Source organism: Talaromyces rugulosus, chromosome V (assembly GCF_013368755.1).
Source record: "Talaromyces rugulosus chromosome V, complete sequence".
In the NCBI taxonomy this organism is placed as follows: Eukaryota; Fungi; Ascomycota; class Eurotiomycetes; order Eurotiales; family Trichocomaceae; genus Talaromyces; species Talaromyces rugulosus.
Genome location: NC_049565.1, coordinates 4,929,764 through 4,949,885, shown reverse-complemented (window position 1 = coordinate 4,949,885; position 20,122 = coordinate 4,929,764). Strand labels below are relative to the sequence as shown.

The window sequence follows — 20,122 nt, the reverse complement described above, 5'->3', positions numbered from 1 at the left end:
ATCAATTGATATAACAAAGCCGACAACTTCCTATTCCGTTAACTCTGAACTGATATGTATAGATGTATAAATGTATACCAATCAATATGTGTATGTGCCGTTAGCCTCGAAATACTTCCGCGGTAGTTCCAGCTTGCTCTCTGAAAACCATCGACCTTTGTCGATATTACAGCAGCAGATATCATCTGAATATAAACATGACCGGTGCTATAAGGCTACTCAGCCATAATCTGGGTCAACCAGCAGCCCCCAGCTTAGATACCAAAAACGTGTCCATGGTTTCCAACCCGCCAGGTTATAGAATAACCCCATGGGCTCCTGTAACTTAACATCAAGAGCAGCCTCAGATAACATCACAATTGCCGTCCCACGCACTTCGATTCTCATCCCCAATGCCCATATTTCCTTCCAGATCTGTATTCCCAAGCAATCGTCGCCAACGGCGTCGTGTACTACTCTGAAAAATATAGCCATGAATCCCAAAACATGCAAGACCATCGATGGGGATATTCAAACACGCACTGCCCGTTAATCATAACATTGAATTCCTATACAGCGACCTTAACTAACAAGATTTAGCATCAATGCATTAAGAATATATCAGCAATCCTCGATGTTGCTGGCTCAAGCATCAAGAACGCTGTGAAAGTTAATATTTTCCTTGCAGATATGGTAGATTTCGACAAGATGAATGAAATTTATATGATGTATTGTGGGGTGTCAAACCGTGTCAGACGTGAGCTTCTACTACTACTATTGCTCCCGTGGAGGTTAGGTATAGCCGACTGGTGCTGACAGGCGCCGTGAAGACGCTGCCACTGAATACTAATGTGGAAATTGAGTGTACGGCTATGGTTATACCGAAATAGGTACTGTATTCAAGTAAATATGTAAGACAGCGCCCTGCTGCTTTGAAATTTGATTAAATAGACGAAAACATTATATCAACAGCACAAGCTCCCTTTCATATCAGTTAGTTTGTTATTCCCTTTGTGTATATAAACCTCACTCTACTCAGAATTGTAACAGTAACAATTATACCTCTACTCTATAAATGCTTCATGCTTCTTCTAGTCAAGTGGGATTGAGTCTCGGACGACACATGATTTGCATTCTCGCACAGGAAACAACACATTATATGTACAAAATTGCATCCATAATCTTCCCTTAATATATCCCAATACTGAAAACCTTAGCAGTTCTCTCAACGAGGCTACTGGCAAAAATTACCTAGTTTGGAAACCAGCTAGCCCTAGCCAAGCTAGTTGCGATGATGCAAGATCACGCCATACATACATGTATCCCCCGCACGAGTAGATGGCCAAAAAAAGCGAGCTTGTATAATACTACTATTGAAGAATATATTTTTTTTTTCTCAATGTGATGCATTTTATTCCTTTTCCTGCACGATAGCAATCGGGACAAAAAGCAGCGTTCCGCGCTGGCAACAACACAATGGCTGAATTATCGCTCGAAGCTCTTGCTGACCTGCAAACCCCCAAGGACCTTCACATCTCGCCCGATGGTCATCGAGTGATTTATGCGCTGGAGCCTTTCTCTAGAAAGGACGAGCACGCAGTCGCATCTATCTGGGTCGCCGAGGTTGGCGCAGAGAATTCGTCTCGTCAGATCACGTCCGGAGTCTTCAAGGACCAGTCGCCTCGGTGGTCCCCTGACGGAAAATTCATTGCTTTCACTTCAGATCGTGCGAAAAAGGGAAGCTCGTCGGCGCTTTACATTCTGCCCATTACTGGACTGGGTGGGGAAGCGTATGCGATCACAAATCCAGACAATAGGAAAGATATTTCCTCTTTCGAATGGAGCCCCGATGGCTCTCACATTGCCTTTCTGAGCGAAGACGAGACCGAGAGCCAAAATAACAGTGACGCGAGAGTCTTTGGATTGAACTATCAACGATTGCGCCTTGTCAACGTTGCAACCCGGCAGGTCACTACAGTGATCCGTGGCAACCAGCACGTCGAGCAATTTGCATGGAGTCGCGATTCCGAAGACATTGCCTATACAGTACAGTCGATCCCAGGGATCGATACATCCTCGACTCGAATAGAAATCGTCAGCTTGCAGAACAGAAGCGCTAGGCATTTCATCGACTTCCGAGGACTTGTCACTACTCTTGCATGGCCGCTGCCAGATACCATCTACTTCATCGGCTCTGCCACTTCGCGAAAGGAAGCACGGCCGAATTCAGTCTACGAAGCCAGGGTGCGCAAACGCCAATGGGGCAGTTATTTTGGCTGGGAAGGTGACGCGATAGCTCTACACGTTACGAGGGATTCGGTCGTTGCACGCGTGAAAAACACAGACCACGACGCAGCTCATGCTTTGGGGATTCCTGGCACTACGTGGCCCTTTGAGAGTTTCTTCAAATCTGCCTTTGAAATCACTTCGTTTGACGGCTTTCGGCTGCCCGACTCGGACAACTTTACACTGGCCATTACTCGTAGCAGCCCTGAGAAGCCGAGCGAAGTCTGGTCTGTGACCGTGAGGAGCTCAAAGGGGAAAGAAGCTGAGAAGGACCATGCATTCACCCAACTTTCCTCCCACAATTCTTCTTCTCCCTATAAACTAGACCTCTCTGAGGCAGAATACATCTCCACACGGGCATCTGACGGCCAAGAGCGTGGCGGATGGCTATTCAGACCAAAATCCACATCATCATTATCATCGTCACAAACGCCTCCCCCAACGGTTGTTCACTTGCACGGTGGCTCATTCTACCAGGTGCTTCGATCCTTTTCTGTATCGCGCCATCTAGAAGTCCCCTTGTTAACAGCTGCCGGTTATGCAGTATTATTTCCCAATTACCGTGGTATCAGTAGCCATGCTGATTCCGCCGATATATCTGCTGTTATACGGAAAGCTATTGCCAAGGGGCTCGTAGACAGCGGGCGATTGGCACTTAGTGGATCTCTGCAAGGTGGAATCTTGTCTTCGTCTGTCCTTTCAAGGAATGAATTCAAATTCAGGGCTGCTTTGTGCGGTCCTGGCGGTGGCGCCAGTTCAGCTGGTGCGGAAACACAGGGAGGCAGCAATGCCATCTCATCTTCTCAAGGCACGCTGCCAGATGTCTTTGGTACTAGGAGGGCCAACCCTGCCCCAGGCTTGAAGAGCACTAGGATTCCGACTCTTATTCTGCAGGGCGAAGAAGACGATGGGGCGCTATATGCAAGAGCATACTGGCGGGACTCGCATCGGTCGAGCCAGCCTGTTGAGATGGTACTCTATCCGCGAGAGAACAGCCAGATTCGCGAAAGAGAGCACCTGGTAGATCTGTGGAAGAGGGTACGCAGTTTTTACGATCTGCATCTGAAGCACTGAATATGTATAGTCGAGTATGTAGTACTACTGAGAAATAAATAGCATGTTCTTTGTCTACTTGCTGCGGCGCCGAAATTAGCTTAATGCGGCGCAGACGGAAAAATCACTCAACCTTATCAAACAAAGTAGATGCCAACATTCTCATCTACTTGTCGCTCGCCAAGAGCCGCTTGCAAGGATTGTCTAAAAGCTTGCACTCATTGGCCGCCGAAAGTGTTGGTTGGCCAAATATTGGTCCATTATTATTCTTAGCCTTGGTACAATTTCTCCTTTTTCAACATACAAGAGCAGCTATCAGGACATTAATATCACCATATGTCAAGCATTTGTGCTCGACGATGGTTCATCTAAATGTGACCGCCTTTGTAGAGGCCTGGACTGCCCTGTACACACACTTCGATGCCGTTGGTTATATCCCCCCTGATTATGTCGTCTATCCTCCCTTCTCGCCTCCTCTACCGGCGCCGCAAGACTCTCTCAATGTACATCCATTAGTCCTTGACCTCTTATCACGGATCCCGCACCCTGCGTCGTATGATATCTCGGGCGCCTTTGAGATCTTGCCGCGAACTCGTGGGTTGCCGTACACGGAGAATGATACACTGCAGCTTTCTCAGGATCCCCTCACATATTATTATGATGTGGCCCCAGAGGAAGGAGAAAATTTTCTATGGAAGCTGAAACCCGAGGAAGTCCTGATGACTACCCAACTGCCCAATGGCTTGTCACTAGTCTTGGATGTCTCTACTGGTATGGCAAAATTCTACTCGTGTGCGAGAATCTGCAATGAGCATTTATGAAAAAAGCTAACAGCATTACTAGGGACTATTCGAGAGTATTCCACTACTGAATTTCCTCCTGGAAAATCGGAACAATATCTAATACCCGAAAATCCCGTGAACGCTCGCAATTGGCCGGAGCTGCCTGCTGTCGAGACTATCTGGTCTTATGTTCATAAGTTTGAAAGCCTAGAATGGATTGCCTTTAAAGGGAATACCGAGTGCGGGATTATTGAATTATACGACGGAGAGGTAAGGGGAATACACTGGGGGAAAAAAGCAGCTAACAGAAACATACAGCATGCGGAGCTTAAACGAACCATGATCGAAGATTACGGGTGGCCTCACGCTTTTAGAAGGGACGTTTGGATTAAAGAACGTCGCGAGGTGTTGCGCAATATACGGGGGAGCCTTCCCCGATACAACACACATCTAGATATGCAATGCTTTCATTCACTACTCGATCAAGGATATACTATACACGACCTCGATGATTCACTTTTACTTCCGTGTAGGGTTCCTAACGAATTACCAGGCGTGGTAGCAGTTGACATGGAGGGTGAGACAACCAGAGAGGCTCCTACACAATATTCCCCTCCGAACCAGGTTGTATTACAGTGATATCATATACTTAGATATGCATGTGTCCATTATTCGTAATTCATGTATACAAAACTCGTTACCACTACTCTTTGGGTCATTTACGTCAATGTATCAGCTCGAACATTCCTGGAGATTTCAAACTCTCCATTGCTTGCGAAGATAGCCATCAATTAATACTTTCGAGAACAAAGTTTTATTCTATAGCCGCTGACGTCTTTTTAAGCTTACTTACTGTGCGGCTCGGCTCGCGATGCTGCACGTGGATGAGGGCCGTGATGACGACATGGAGCATAATGAAATCAGTTTTGTTTGCATTGTCCGGTAGTAACCAAGCTGGCGTAAGAAAAAATATTGTACATATGTTGCATGGTATATAATACAGTTATCAATGACTCTGTAGACACGAAGTCGACAATCTAACAACCAATCGTGTATACATAAAAGATGCAGGCAGATAGATGCAAGGGAAGGAAAATATATGTACAGGCGCTAAGAAACTTCCAAAGTGAATGAGATTCATCAGTGTGAGCGTCGTAAAAATTAGTCGACACTCAGGTAGAGGTCTTCGCCTCTTCGTGTAGGAGTAATGTTATGTTTCTGAGGCGGTTTGGTTCCATCCTGGGGTGTCCCAGGAGTGATTGATCCAGCCACAGATACTGGATCTGGGCCGACTTTTCGAACGTTCCACCTCGGACGTCCTCGAGTTTGCTGTGTGGGCAGCCCCTGAGTATTCTGGACGCCAATGCGAAATTGGCTTTCCATCCTCTCAGCCATTCTCTCGCCACGTCTTTTCGCCAGCAAACCACTAGGGCTGCTGGATCGAGACCGCGAAGGAGAATCTATGATGAGCGGTATGTTGAAGAGGCCTTTGACAGGTGAACCGCTCGAACCGTCTGGCTGTGATCTCTCGTACAAGAGGGCTGCTCGCGGCGCAGGCAGCGCTTCTGCAACCGGGGCCACGGCGGCAGAACGAGGCATTGTCGGATATTTCACAGGAGAGCGCCCCAGCCTGTGGTATTCATCATCATCATTATATCCTACTATCTCATTGTTTTCAACAGGCGGGTCTCTCTCTCTAGAGTGGGAGGCTGCGTTCGGTTCTTCAAGTGTCCGTGAGATCCGGCTCATGGAGCGAAGACCGCTTCCAAGTCTAGAGAAATTCCTTTGTAGTTGCATGTTGCCCGTACCAGGTTTGACAGGAGATGAACGAGGCCCTTGGAGAGAGGTAGAGTATCTCGTGACAGCACGTCCCACTTGAATGCTGCCATCACTCTTTGGAGGTGGAGTTGGCGGTAATCCAACATCGTCAGGTGTTTCCCACCTGTAAAGCTTGCCGCCCATGCGCAATGTGTGTTCTTTTCCCCTCCCTCCGACAGGGCGTATCGTTGGTCGAGGGTTCGCTGGAAGCCCTACAGGGCGTCGCCCATTCGGCGCACCATCCGAGACTTGCCGAGCATGGGATTGTGGCTGATCAAGAGGCGGCCCAAAGACGCTCTTCTGCCGTGCGCCTTCCTCATCAATCATCGTTGCCTCGCTCGATGGGCGCAGGCGCGGTTGTAACTGTGGACCGTAGCGGATGATAGTCAAAGGCTCCGGGAACAGTCCTTGTGTGGTTGGATTGCTAGGAAGCAGCTGAGACAGCGTATGCTGCGAAGTTTGACTTTGGGGCGAGTCCTCGTAATCCATCTTCGGAGTGAAGCCAGCACCCCCAATCCCGATCCCCTGCGTAGGGGTGATTATTTGGAGCGGTCCATTTCGAGCGACCGGCTGCGTGGGGAATTGGTGGAAGTTTGGACCGGAGTTCACTGAGACCGCGCCTCCTCCTAGTGTAGGAAATGGATGCGGTGGGTTTGGCGACATGCGCGAGTAGAAATCGGGAGGCTCACTCATGTCGCCTCCAATCTCAAACCCCTCGTTGGCCTGCGCATGTAGCTTGCGACGTCTCAGTTCTTTCCCGCACAGAAATACTGCGACTGAGACCAAGAAAATGGCAGAAACTCCGGATGCCACCGATATCCCGATGACGGCAGACGAACCTAGACCAGATGATGAAGGCGGCGCAGTGGCAGAGGCGGAAGACGCTGCTGTCGAGGTGTTGTTTGCCAAAGATGTTGTGGGGCTTGGGATAGCTGGCGTCGAGAATGTTGTAACAGGCGGGATAATCTGGGTGTTGCTGACCCAAGTACTTGTGGCAAGAGTGGTTTGGGATGTCCATGTCAAAGGCTTGGTAGTTGGAGGCGATGAAGTAATTGAAGGCCGGGTGGCTGTAAGAGGCGATGAAGTGACAAGGGGGCTAGAGATTGATGCAATTTCTGGCACTCTCGTTGCAGTGATAGTCGCGTGCGTTTCAGGGAGCGCTCCATTCACATCATTACATATGGTATACACCTTAGACGTGACGTTGTCAATGGTATCATCCGAGCAAGATCCGTATGTACAGGCCAGTGCCACTTCCCCCAGGGTGAGCCCACTCGTGCTATTGGTTCGACAGAGACAGGAGCGCGATGTGCCATCGCAGCAAGATCCGGTGTTGAATTCGGATTGGATGAAATGCTTGACACAGGATAGCGCGCAGCTGGGGATATCTCGGGCGAGCCACTGGTCGTTCCCTGAAGACTTGCAATCGGCGACAGCTATCTGGGCGAGGCCAACAAATACGGAAGCAACGAGGAGAACACTACTTCGCCATCCCCCACAGGCTAAAAGCATACTGCGGCAAGACTAAACAGGGGTCAGTTCAATGAACTGGAGTAATCTGGAAGAACGTACCCTGATGCAGATGAGAGGATAGATGGCTATCCGAGACAATCTGATAAGTTACAGTCAGACATAGTAGTATGGCCCAATACAGATCTCTCTGCTCGGATCGATGACGGGGAGGATTGGAAATAAAAACAGAAAACGAAAGACTAGTCTGATTGAAAGCAAGATTCTATGAAAAATACACAACACGATGAGATCTGATCTGGCAGCACGAGGGGCAGTGAGGAAGCCATATTATATGAAATCAGCGAAGAATAGTGAAACAAGAGCCAGCGCCCTCCAGCTCCAACACGACGCTATTGGACGGCATTGTGCATCGTACGCGCCAGGGGTCAAGAAGAAAGGTTACTAGAGGATGCTCTGGGAGAGTACGCGCCATGTTGAAACAGCATGGCATGGCCCACAGCCATAGCACGCTGCAGAAAAGTCTTCAGGGCATTTGGCGGGGATGGTTGGACGAGGAGAGTCGAGATGTAGATTGAGTACGCGCCGGATGGGCGCTAACAGCAGAGCCGAAGGGCCCGGTGCGCGGGCTCATTGGCCGCCGCACATGACTCGACGTCATGTGACCCTGCAGCTACTGATTTAGCAGCAGCAGGCAGTTGACGCTGGCTGGCGACTGGCAAAATGCTATTCTATTCTTAGATCTATCTCAATATAGATCTACTGGCAGCTAAACTTCGCACCGATGACGCACCGCATGTGTCTTGGCCAGTTGAGATCTTCCCAGTTGGTAAATGGAGATCGACAAAATGATGCAACTAGTGTTCTTGACCCACTGGTTCGTGGCCAGGTAGTACGTAGTAATGAAGAATCGTGGATATTATTATGGATTTAAAAATGCGGAAAGACTATTGGGATGCCTAAGTACAAGCAAGGTCCAAGTACACAGAAAAAAGCGTCCACAACTCCGCCACGGACAAAGGAATTGAGAATCAAATCGCTGCGCATCTTGAGCGCAAAGCCCAACAAAACGCGAAACAATCAAGGTGGTATCATTCGGAGAGGGAAGCATGCAAAGTCGATTAAGGAGAGAGAAAGCAAGCCGCATAGCAACGACTTGGCGTGCGAACACAGGCTAGCCCAAGACGGCTAGAGAGGCAGATAGAGCAGGTTATGGTTGGCGGGTTCACGCCAGGTGGAGCGCCACCATATCATAACGAGCAGAACGCTGCCGGCCGGCCCGGAATCACATCCCCTCGTCTTCAAGCCAGGCAGAATGGCGGCATGGCGTCAGGTCGCCAAGTCGGCCGCGGCGAGAGCGGCTTTTCCATTGCCGGCGGGCGCGAGCTTGCTCGTTCTAGTATTTGAGGATGATGTACCTGCGGTGTCATGAGTAATCAAGGAACCGGATGAGGGTGGGTTGAGTAACGTACAGGGCATGGATGATACCAGGAATGTAACCCAGGATGGTCAAACAGATGTTGATGAGCACGTCGGCACCACATCCGCGCTCCAGGAAGACACCCAGAGGAGGCAGGATGACGGCGAAGATGATCTTGCAGATGTCTCTGCAGCGAGGAAGCCAGTCAGCCAGCGATCAATTTTAGAATGTTGTTTCTTTTCTTTCTTTTTTTTTTTTTTTTGCCTTTTGATGCTGCTCTCCATAGCTGATTGTAGGCCAGGACGAACGACAACACAGAGGGGCTAGGGCGACTTACGAGGCGGTGAAAGGCATTTTGGCGCGAGTCTGGGCGGACTAAACGATAAAATCGAGACTGTAGACGGTGGAGGAGCTGAAGTGAGCTGGACAGGAGAAGCACGGCGTGAAGGTAAAGGTGAGCAAACGGTCATAAGCGGGCGACGGCGGGTTTTAAGTAGGAGCGGCGCCTTCGCCTGGGCCGGGGAAGGCCTTAGGCAGCCCGGTTCCTGGGCGCGCCGACGTCATCGTCCCGTGCCGCCACAGCTGAGGCGCGAGCTGCCGTGCAGCTGCCTGATTGGCTGCACGTGACCGGCATGCGGTCATCGCCTGTGGTTACGTAAGGACGACGTGTAGCTGTGGCTGTGCGTTTTTTATAGCAGTCTGTCTAGTCTTCAGGTTGTTATTATTAATAGTGCTAGTATTGCTACTATTTGCATCTCATCTCATGCATCATTATCATTCTACCAGTGACTGTGTTCGCTAGAATAAACGTCTTACTGTGGGTTCTCCAATCTGCGGTGATGTAGATCATGTCGTAGAAGGCGATTTCAGCCGTCATTCAGTCACAAGACGAGTCAATTGTTGTTCTGCATACATACCCTCTACCAGTAAAATCCTCACAATAGATACTCCGGTCTTGATTATTTATACTAAATACTAAATAGTGCATACTGTTGGCACTGCCAATGCGGACCCACCGTGGAAAAGGTCGCCGCCTTGGCAATATCCGCCAACAACACCGGGTCATTCCACAGCGTCAACGGCGCTGCCACCCCCCGCTTCACCTCTTCTCTGATGCCAAATATACTCTGCTGCCTCGCAGGCTCAGCCGCCAGAGCTCCTCCTTCGACATGGCCTGGTCTCTTTACCCGCGTGAGACCGGCGGCGGCTGCTGCTGCTACCTCTAGTGTAGCGCGTCGCATCAGCTCCCTCGGACCTTCTTCCAACGCCAATCTGCACGCCATCACCTGGGCTTGTGCAAAGCCATATCATCTGGTAGCTTTGATGGTATCCTCGGATTGAGCTGCCACTTGCTAATTCACTTATTGGATTCAGACTCCCGACACTATCGCTTCTTCATTCCCAAATATCCGTCCTGCATCGACCCAGAACCCAATTACCCCGGTCCTCTTTGCATCGCCAGAGTTTGCATCATGGACGGATACGTCCAACTCCCTTCTCGCCGACTGGGTGAATCCGTTGTTTAAGCAAATTTATCCGACCGGATCTCCCGCCGTCGTTTATACCGTCGCAGCCGTGGTAGACAAAATAGCAACCCAGCGGAATGACAACGCTGTGCAGAATGCTTCATTAGGGGTAGAAGGTCTATCTCTGCTCCTTGTTAATGCCTCCGATATCACAGTCTCTGCCGCACAGCCTGCCCAGATTAGAGGCGGCAGCCCTACCGAGCCTGCCTTTTTCTTTTCAACACAAACGACCACTTCTGATCACCGCGCAATTAGCGAGCAGGATGTGCATACCTCTCGTCAAGTTGGTTTGCGATTGGCAAATACAGTATTTGTCAACGGCAAGGACAGAACGTTGCTAGGAATGCGGTGGACGTACGATACTACATCCAATCAATACGTCCTGGATAATTGGAAAGATCTAGCGGTCTGCGACGTCGACTTTGTATCTGAAAATGTCCGCAGTTCCGTCAATACTCCGCTCCACCCGGTGACCAGCCGTAGAAGCGTCGTGTCTAGTATGGGAAACATTCTGCGCCAGCTATCCAACACCCCGTCCACAGGCCCAAGTGGCGCCATCCCGGCCTCGTCTGAGCTGGAGAAAGAGCTTCCCAAATATGTGAATGAACTTGGCATACCGCATCAGCGAGTAGCAGTATGGGCACTTGTCGAGCCGCTCAACTCGCTTCTATCGGAAACAAATCACGACCGAAACAACGTGGAACGGTCGATCGTGAATGGAAGCAGAATTCACCGTGTCGTAAGCGGTGGCGGAGGATGGGGCAAAAAGCAAGGCTTGCTCTCCTTGGATCCGGAAATCAGCTTTCGCGATGAATCGATGCATCCACTTTCATTAGATCAAGTACTGTCAACACAACCTTCCGCTGTCAAGTCGGACGAAGTACCTGATATCTCGGAGCTTTCAGACCTTCTGGGAAAAGGGCTCGAGGAGAAGATAGCGTCATTGTCTCAGATAACACCCGTCGGAGATAGCATTCAATTTTTGGTTGCTACTGAGTCCGAGGCTGTTGAAAAGATAGCAGGCCAACAAGAGGATCAGAATAGCCATGCAATCTCTTGTTCATTCGGCGTGGGCGCCTCTGTTGGAGCAGAACTGGTGATTCCGCAATCTGCGCCTGCTCAAGACACACAAACCTCGGCCGACTCATCCGAAAATGTGCTCGTCATTCCTAACCATTTCGGTGGTGTGTCCGAGACAGCAATTAGCTATTCACAGGGGACGACATCAGGTGTTTCTAGCGAAGCTGGAAAATGTCAGACAAAACTATCCGTGCCCGGATCACGGGTGGACCTTTGGCTGTCATGAACGAAATTTCTGGTATCATTGTATATTACATAGTGTACGATATGACAAAACTATTTACGCGATCGTTTGCGATTCCGCACGAGGGATTCACCTGTCGGCAGACCGGATTCACTTGTATCTGGGAATATGTCCCCTATCATGCTCCTGTAGCTCACTAACACCCCTGCCGTCCATTTCGTGCACCTGTATGGGTTGTTTTGGTGCCTTGACGTCCCATGCCCCACCTATTTCGACTGGTGATTTTTGGGTCTCTGTGTTTGTATATCCGGCCGCCCTCCTTCGTCGGAAAAATATGAATATGAACACCCCTACCAGCGCAAGCACACCGAGTGCCACGCCCACACCAATTCCAGCTTTGGTTCCTCCTGACAAACCTGCCGAATCTGAGGATGATGTCGGCGAAGATGAGGCCGACGATGTTGTCGTGGCAGCCGGGTTATTATTTGCATCTGGTTTGGCCGCTGTCGCTGTCGCTGCCCCTGCCGCTACCGCTGCCGTTGTCGTTGTCGTCCCAGCAGCAGTAGTCGTCGTCGTCGTCGTCGTCCCAGCAGCTGTAGTCGTCGTCGTCGTCGTCGTTGTCGTCGTTGGTTCAACATAGAAGATTGGACTCCAGCCCATAAATCCCCAGAGATCGTTCCCATCCATACCACGTACAGTCGACGCGTTGAAAAGTCCTATTAGGTACTGGGGATCGGTCGTGTTGAATGATAACGGGATCGTCCAGTTGTACTGGTCTAGGATACAGTTGGACGAGGAGTAATTGGTTGTGCGGTATATTGAGCCCCCTAGGCTGAACAAAGCGCCCTCTGCGCGGATTTCATCAGTACTGCTGTTGGCCTTGCCTTGCACGTTAAGCATGGGAGTCGTTGGTATCTTTATACTCACCGAGTATGTCACCGACCAGAGCACCACCCCATCGGGAGAGGGAGACGTTCAGCGGCGTGGATAGATCGTCATAAGCCCCCCATTGGAGCAGAACTGTCTCGCCCGGCTGGAATTTGTTTTGGTCTCCACCCAAACCATAGAAGGTCCCCGATTTGCAGTTTTCGAACGAAGTGGTCATTTTCTTTTGTAAAGTCCCTCCCGGGTCGGGTGAGTGAGATTTGTCGTCTCCGTGTTTCAGCGCAGAGTCAGAAATAGATATATCAATTCAAGTAGCGCCTGGCTAGATAGTCGATAGCATTATGCATAAAGTCAGGAATGCGTAAAGATTCAGGGACATGCTAGTTACTAAGAATCCTCGTGGAAAAATAAAGTTAGGACCTAAACCCGACTCACAAGAAGGATTTGCTCCATTTTAACAGCGTGGCCCCCCCTCAGGGCCCTCACAGGGCTTGATTTCATGAGTGGCACCGCCCTGAGCCACTGACAGCAATTGGTGAATACGAGGCCAGCCCCCAAGTCTGAAGTCGTACTGAGTAGTCTGTAAGTGTATTAGTGGAGCCAGATGAAACGGGCTGCCTTGAAGCTAGTTGCTAGTTCAAAGCCAAAATATTATTATGTAATTAATACTTTAATATTAATGGTATACCATCCCTGTTAACTGTTGGTAATTGATGATGATTATAAATAAGTCTTATTCTTTACAGATGTATATACAGGATCGGTGGGGTCGGTTAACTGTCATTGGTAGCCCCGGACATGGAATGACCAGATCTCTATCTCCGATCTTTCGGGGCTCCGATTGCAAAACTCGTATAAACCCGACATAAACCCGGCCCTGGATGGATCCTTTCAGTCCTCGACTTATGGCTTCCAACGAGGAAAAAGCGCACCGTCGAGCTCGCAAAAAATACAGCTGTGAGCCATGCAGGAGATCGAAGCTACGTTGCGACCGGCAAGATCCGTGTTCGTCGTGCAAGAATCGCGCTTGCGAGGATGACTGCGCCTACAACATCGGGAAAACCGCCCATGTAGTGGCGTCGAGGAGCAGTCCCCGACCTGCAGAAATCACCCCTCACTCAAGTGACATGGTTGCAGCAGCTGCCCCCATAACCACAGCGCCGGCATGCCATGACTTTTCCAATGCACGTTGGGATGCCGTTTTTGAGCGGCCAATCCAGAACATGGACCACGCCCAATTGGAGCAAACTGACCTTGCTCCCCAAGGCAACATTCACCTATTTTTCCCCTTCTATATTGGCCCTAGGCTGGCAAGGAATGACCTCCTATCTAAACTGCCACCCTGGGATTGCTGTGAGTACCTAATAACACAATATTTCACCCTCCTATCTCCTTTATTCCATGTCCTGCACGGCCCGACCTTTGAACATCAGTATTGCACGTTCAGAAATAACCCGTCAAATGTGGACCTCTCTTGGCTCGCTGTCTTTTTCTTCCTTCTGTCCATGGCAGTGCGATCTATCGAAGGCGACGATGTTCTGCTGGCTAAGCTCTGGCCCGAGCCTCACGCCCAGGACGCTACTGTTCTGTCATATCAACTTCGGACTGCAGGCATGATTTGCCTTGCCCAAGACAACTTCTTGAACAACCATAGTATCAGCACGCTTGAGGCTCTGCTGATCTTAATTTTTACCATCAGTCATGATGAAGGAGTGGATAAAGGCTGGGTATTACTCGGCATGGCTTTGAATATCGGCATTGCACTGCAATGTAACGTGGACTATAAGCCCCCGGACGTCACCTGTATTGAAGTCGAACGACGAAGACGGTGCTGGGCCGGTATTCTGCTTCTGCACACATACCAAGCTATCATGTTCCGGGATGTCGACATCGCGTGGCTGACGAAACTTCCCGCCGTGATGCCAGCGAATGTCAACGATAAAGATGTCCAAGAGCACGTCGTCGGCCGGCCATCCAGCCAGCCGACCCAGATGTCAGTGATGATCTTCAAGTTGCGCCTGTTCCAGCTATCCAACCGCATCTGTTCCCGCATATCCAATCCGACCCAACTAGACGAAACGACCCTAGTACTCCTTGACGCTGAAATCGCCGCGGAGCAGGAGAAATGGGATACAACGTTTTTATCTCAGGGTCGCCCGAGTCTCCTGGACGCATCCAGTAATGCGTATTGGAGCATTCTACAGCTTTACGCGCACCACCTCTATCTCCTGATCCATCGGCCGTTCTGCCGATCGAATTCGAACAGCAGTCCATCTAAATACCGCCCAGAGTCGAAGACCAGATGCATCCGTTCAGGTGCGGCGCTCTTGGACTTTCATCGCCAATTATGCGAGGATCAGCGTCTGCGCCATTATCGCTGGCTTGTGTACGGTATGACAAGCTCATATGCACTTCATGGCGCTGTAGCACTTGCGTCATGTCTACTTGACCGGACGGGCGAGAACTTCGATTGCTCACCCTATCGCGCAGCATTCGATGCTGCCATACTCCGCGTCGAGAAGCTTCAAGATCGCAGTCCGATTTGCAAAAAAGCATATCCTATCCTTCGACATTTCCAGTAAGCACTGGTTGGTTCCGCACATGGAGATAAATTAGCTAACAGAGAAAACGCTGGTAGAACAATGCTATCGCCAGACATCTTCCTGTGGTCGGACCCAGCGGGTTATGAGTTTGGAAATACAATGGATGATTGGATTGACTCGGTGAAATGGCTCAATCCCGGCTCTGATGTTTGGGTGAGTTTCTAAACGCATTTCACTGCATGAAACCGTATGCTAACAAGGAAAGAACTATTGGGACGACATTCTAAACGTAGATGGAGCATTGAATCCGCCATAGCTCATCATATTTTCTAGGCGAGTGACCTCACGGATGGAAACTACGATCCTGTGTAGACAGCAACATTCAATTTATTATATATGGTTTCGATCTACTATTACGTCGGCCAAAATTTGTCCTCCGTATCTATGACACTGGGTGAAAAGTCCTTTTTTATACCCATAATTCAAATGGTAACAACCACTACATCTCCTTGTTGATAGCCCACTTACTCCTCTTCCGCAGTGAAGGGCCCCATATTGAAAGCGCGTAGGGAATCGGTATTGCCACGGTGCTGATGATCCCAAGGACTGTCAGGGTCCAATGCGCGCCCAAATTATTGTACATGGGGATCCCAACGACCGTCATCCCACCCGCCACGAGATATCGCACAAGAGCGATGAATGTGAGGGCCGATGCGGCGTACTGACCGTATGAATCGATGGTGTACATATAAGCAGACATAAATATGCAGATGATACCGAATCCGATGAGAATCGACGCCGCGAGGGGCGACCAGATCGGGATGGATGGCTAAAAACACCGTGAGCGACGTGGAAGATATGAAGGCGAGGGGGAAAAAACACACATAAGCTGTCCATCCCATCCAAAATAATCCAATTGGCACAACAGGAGCGCCGCAACGGGCGAAAAATAAGCGAGACTCCTGGTTCAACATCCGTCCCGACCCATCGTCGCCATCGCGCTGGAGCTGCCTGGCAGTTTGGACGTATAGGATGGGCACGGTGAGTACGGCTAACAGGATACCAATGAAGAGCCCAAGGAAACAGATATTGACCAAACCATTGTTGATACCGTAAGTTTCCCCGAAGATGGTTGGGTATCTGTGCTATGTTAGCAAACCACCAAGGCCATGTATTGCCGGAGTGAACCAAAACATACCCATCCAAGAATGTAAAAAGGACAATATAAATCACAGTAAGGTAGAAAGTGAAGCAAATAACAATCGGCTCCGCTAGGAGAATCCACGGCCGTGAGAAGTGCCTTTTCAAAACTGTAGCAGTGTTCTCGTCGCCGGATGCCTCTTCCCTAGTCTTGAATCGCTGATCGCCCGTTTCCTGACGAAAGAATCGAGCCTTGTAAAGGAGTAGTCGCGGACCAAATGTTTCACGACTGGTCAAGAAAATCACGCAGATCGTAAGACCATCTAGGACAAGCATAATCCACTCCGACCATCTCCAGCTGATATGCGGGCTATACCCAATGTATGCTCCGACCATAGGTCCTGTAGGAAAATGTATGAGCTCCGGAGAAAGGTGTCAGGATCAAGCAAGATAATTACCTAGGGTTGGACCACCAAAAGCAGGGATGGCGAAGGCGGGAAACCCAAACGTCTTTTCAAGAGTGTTCCAAACGTCTGAGATGGACCCTCCGGCCACAGTCAGAGGCGCAGCACCACATAGGCCGGCAAGAAAGCGAAAGACCAACTGTCCTCCTATATTCGGGGCCAGCGCTGCGCCGAGAATCCATGCTCCAAATATCACAAGTGCCCCAAGGTAGACAGGATAGCGACCGATCATTTCCGACAAGGGACTCGCCACGAGTGCACCAGCACCAAATCCAATCAGATAAATACCAGTAGCAAGGGACTCGGTTACTTCCGAGACTCCGAACTCTGCAGAGGCCTCTGAGATGACCGCGGAATCAATTGCAGATGCCATTGTTGTCACCAGTGCAATGAGGCAGACGGACAGAGTCGTACACACCCGGCGGCTCATTGACCATGCCTGAGGGCAGAATGGATCCTGAGGTCCAGTCCAACCCACCTGCAAATATTCGACCCCATTGTGGTCGAGCTGCACCGAGATCCCGGGAATCTGAGCGTAGTCGACATCGTTTTCCTTGTGCGTTTGTAGCTGCTGTTGCACAGATTGGCGCAGTTGGCGATACTGTATGATGGCCGCCATCCTGGATGAACATGTATACCAACCGGGTCTGGATGTGTGACTGGATGTGTGACTGACTGCTGTTTAAATAATTCGAGGATGCCATCTCGAGATGGATAAATGGATAACTGGACTACTACTAGTGAAAATTTCAATGTTATCCCCGAGCATTGAAGCTATAATGTCAACGTCAATCACAAATCCGATCACAAGTCCGACCAAGTCCGATCGAGTCTGAACAAGTCCGACCAAGTCCGATTAAGTCTGAACAAGCCCGATCAGACCCGATTAAGTCTGAACAAGTCTAAACAAGTCCTTTGTTCACAATCTGTAAAATAGTCCCTGAGTGAACGAGCCACTGTACGTCGGCGACCCCTGCAGCTCTAGCAACCGTCGAGGTTCGATGTCTCCAAATAGTCCCCCCATTGTGCGAATCCTTGCTCGTCGGAACTCGTTCCATTGTTTTATGAAATGAAAAGTGTTCTATTACCCTGGTGTCGGAAAAATATCGCAATATGGAAGCAATTTCCATTTCGAATATTTACTGCGAGTACGGGCCTCCCATATCTCACTCATTATATCTGCTTCCGGCGGTAAGTCATGCTCGAAAATCGCCCGGCCATAGCATACTTTCAAGTATTGACTGTTTGAAATGCTATATTAAGACTTCATCTGATATATGCCGGTAAAGTGGTAGCTACACATGCTATTTCAAGTGGATCGCCTATGCTTCTTCTTGGAGAAGGAGTTTGAGAGGCATCATGTGGGTGAATGAAACAATATATAGTCCGCTACTGGTGCCTTCATGACGACTTTTTTACCACTTGACCAAAAATGGCGCAACATTTTTTTACAAGGGTTTTCGTGGTTTCTTATAGTCGAGAGTAGAAGGGAGAGTCGAGTAGAGAGAATGCGAGAGGGAAGCAATTGGTGTCGGTTACTCGGTGAGGTGAGGAAGAATGTGAGTGAGTATAGCGACGCGGCGATTGGAGAAGCTTTTGATGGTGATTCCTAACAACTTGAAGCACCATATTGAAGTTCAAGATACGTCTCTACTGGACTCAGGCGCACTGACGGCATGGCAACGCCAAGCCCGATGCCAAGAAATGTCACGTGCCGGGCGGGTAAGCTCCAGCATCGCCCGGCTGACCCTGCACCAACCTCGATCCAAGCATCACTCCTGGTAGCTCCCACTCTCTCTTCATTAAAACATCGCCCCGTCTTCAGAGTCCGAGTGCAGTGCCTCTCGCTCTGATTATTTTAAAGTTGGAATTCCTCTTTACCGACGTGAAAACTTGATACACCCGTCGCGATGGCTACCGATCTCTGGTAAGGTGTCCTCCACATCATCCCCGGCGCGACGACTCTTACTCCAATAGCATCATCCTGCTGCTATCGTATATAACTGATCAAGCGCTAACCATATCCTCTAAATAGTCCCGTCTATGCAGTATGTTGGACCCTTCCATTCCCTGCCGCCCTGAGATTTTCTACTGCCCTGTTTGGCTGGCTTGCGCTGCCTAACAGGGGATCTCCTACCTCCACCGTCAGAACCGTTCATCGAATAAAATAACTGATTATAATACTTTAGCCATTTTTTGGTGCCCTTGGCTGCACGTCAGCCATTGTCTTCACATGTTTTGGTGCCGCCTATGGAACCGCCAAGGCTGGCGTTGGTGTATGCAGCATGGCCGTTCTCCGACCTGACCTGGTTGTCAAGAGTATGGTTTGCACTCCTGCCAGCAACAATCCGTGCTAACCATTGAAATAGACATTGTCCCCATTGTCATGGCGGGTATCATTGGTATCTACGGTCTCGTCGTGTCTGTCCTTATCGCAAACGATCTGAAGCAAACTCTCCCTCTGTACACTGGATTCATTCAACTTGGTGCTGGTCTCGCTGTCGGTCTTGCTGGTTTGGCTGCTGGGTATGTTGATTCTATTTGAGACAATGTGACGAAAGATACTGACACGCTGGAAAGGTTTGCTATTGGAATTGTTGGTGACGCTGGTGTTCGTGGATCGGCTCAGCAACCGAGACTTTATGTCGGAATGATTCTTATTCTCATTTTCGCTGAAGTTTTGGGTACGTCCTCCTTTTTCTCTTGAAGAGACACCTATCTAACAAGTAATTTCTATAGGTCTTTATGGTCTTATCGTTGCCTTGCTCATGAACTCGAACTCAAGTGGCTCATGCTAAGCGGCATAACCACGCGTCAGGGGTGGGGGTCATTCAAGTTAAAACTCCTTGAAGTCACCGAACGACCCCCGCCTCATTAATTATTGACGACTCCGAGAACGACAAAGTCAAGCTATATGTCGGAGTTTTGCCGTTTTGTCTTATGCCCGGGCCAAACTCCTCGCGGGCATGCATGTTACAAACACTTTTTTTTCACGAGTTTTATACAATATCATGAGAGAAGGGAGTGGGGAGTGAGAGCAGAGTATGTAGAGTAACACTGTCTTTTTTTTCCCAGTCTGGTACTTGAGCACCATCAAAACAACATCACAGAAAGAAGGAAAAGAATTTTTAAATGTTGAGGTTGATGGAAGATCAGAGAAAGATTCAAGGTTGGTTGGACTGCAAACATGTATTAACAATCTGCAAGATTTTGAACATGTTTATGTATCATTTTTTGGCTGCATTCGCTATTTTTTCTTGCTTTCTTTCCTTGTTATTTTTGTCACCATCGTCAGCATCTTTCTTTTTGTTGCTCTGTGTTTTATGTTCAAAGTATATGTAGATATATGTAGTGTTCAAATGTACTACATTGCGGGTGAGCAGTAGATTTGGCCGATAAAACTTAAGTAGTAGTTGACGATATTTCACCGAGGACATTGAGATGTTGTTTATGGTACTTGGGTCTGTTTAAACACATGGCATGAGACGTATT

The 20,122-nt window shown here is 49.3% G+C and overlaps 8 protein-coding genes across 8 annotated transcripts; 5 read left to right on the top strand and 3 right to left on the bottom strand.

The window, feature by feature from the left end:
• Positions 1 to 472: 472 nt before the first annotated feature.
• Positions 473 to 807, top strand: TRUGW13939_10230 (uncharacterized protein; the record flags this gene model as incomplete). Its single annotated transcript, XM_035493343.1, has 3 exons — positions 473 to 523; positions 580 to 741; positions 799 to 807. 3 exons carry the CDS (start codon positions 473 to 475, stop codon positions 805 to 807), a joined length of 222 nt encoding a protein of 73 aa, XP_035349236.1.
• A 648-nt stretch (positions 808 to 1,455) lies between these two features.
• On the top strand, positions 1,456 to 4,739 carry TRUGW13939_10229 (uncharacterized protein; the record flags this gene model as incomplete). Its single annotated transcript, XM_035493342.1, has 4 exons — positions 1,456 to 3,303; positions 3,663 to 4,089; positions 4,162 to 4,370; positions 4,419 to 4,739. The coding sequence occupies 4 exons, from the start codon at positions 1,456 to 1,458 to the stop codon at positions 4,737 to 4,739; spliced, it is 2,805 nt and encodes a 934-aa protein (XP_035349235.1).
• Positions 4,740 to 5,261: 522 nt separating this feature from the next.
• TRUGW13939_10228 (uncharacterized protein) lies at positions 5,262 to 9,162 on the bottom strand (the record flags this gene model as incomplete). The annotated part of the gene is made up of 4 exons (XM_035493341.1): positions 5,262 to 7,442; positions 7,491 to 7,530; positions 8,861 to 8,995; positions 9,146 to 9,162. 4 exons carry the CDS (start codon positions 9,160 to 9,162, stop codon positions 5,262 to 5,264), a joined length of 2,373 nt encoding a protein of 790 aa, XP_035349234.1.
• A 759-nt stretch (positions 9,163 to 9,921) lies between these two features.
• TRUGW13939_10227 (uncharacterized protein) lies at positions 9,922 to 11,640 on the top strand (the record flags this gene model as incomplete). The annotated part of the gene is made up of 2 exons (XM_035493340.1): positions 9,922 to 10,122; positions 10,183 to 11,640. 2 exons carry the CDS (start codon positions 9,922 to 9,924, stop codon positions 11,638 to 11,640), a joined length of 1,659 nt encoding a protein of 552 aa, XP_035349233.1.
• Positions 11,641 to 11,748: 108 nt separating this feature from the next.
• TRUGW13939_10226 (uncharacterized protein) lies at positions 11,749 to 12,703 on the bottom strand (the record flags this gene model as incomplete). Its single annotated transcript, XM_035493339.1, has 2 exons — positions 11,749 to 12,446; positions 12,526 to 12,703. 2 exons carry the CDS (start codon positions 12,701 to 12,703, stop codon positions 11,749 to 11,751), a joined length of 876 nt encoding a protein of 291 aa, XP_035349232.1.
• Positions 12,704 to 13,388: 685 nt separating this feature from the next.
• On the top strand, positions 13,389 to 15,342 carry TRUGW13939_10225 (uncharacterized protein; the record flags this gene model as incomplete). Its single annotated transcript, XM_035493338.1, has 3 exons — positions 13,389 to 15,061; positions 15,122 to 15,239; positions 15,292 to 15,342. The coding sequence occupies 3 exons, from the start codon at positions 13,389 to 13,391 to the stop codon at positions 15,340 to 15,342; spliced, it is 1,842 nt and encodes a 613-aa protein (XP_035349231.1).
• A 183-nt stretch (positions 15,343 to 15,525) lies between these two features.
• TRUGW13939_10224 (uncharacterized protein) lies at positions 15,526 to 17,249 on the bottom strand (the record flags this gene model as incomplete). The annotated part of the gene is made up of 4 exons (XM_035493337.1): positions 15,526 to 15,855; positions 15,911 to 16,166; positions 16,225 to 16,567; positions 16,625 to 17,249. The coding sequence occupies 4 exons, from the start codon at positions 17,247 to 17,249 to the stop codon at positions 15,526 to 15,528; spliced, it is 1,554 nt and encodes a 517-aa protein (XP_035349230.1).
• A 1,291-nt stretch (positions 17,250 to 18,540) lies between these two features.
• Positions 18,541 to 19,428, top strand: TRUGW13939_10223 (uncharacterized protein; the record flags this gene model as incomplete). Its single annotated transcript, XM_035493336.1, has 6 exons — positions 18,541 to 18,557; positions 18,666 to 18,678; positions 18,820 to 18,949; positions 19,000 to 19,156; positions 19,211 to 19,314; positions 19,370 to 19,428. 6 exons carry the CDS (start codon positions 18,541 to 18,543, stop codon positions 19,426 to 19,428), a joined length of 480 nt encoding a protein of 159 aa, XP_035349229.1.
• Between the last annotated feature and the right edge of the window lie 694 nt (positions 19,429 to 20,122).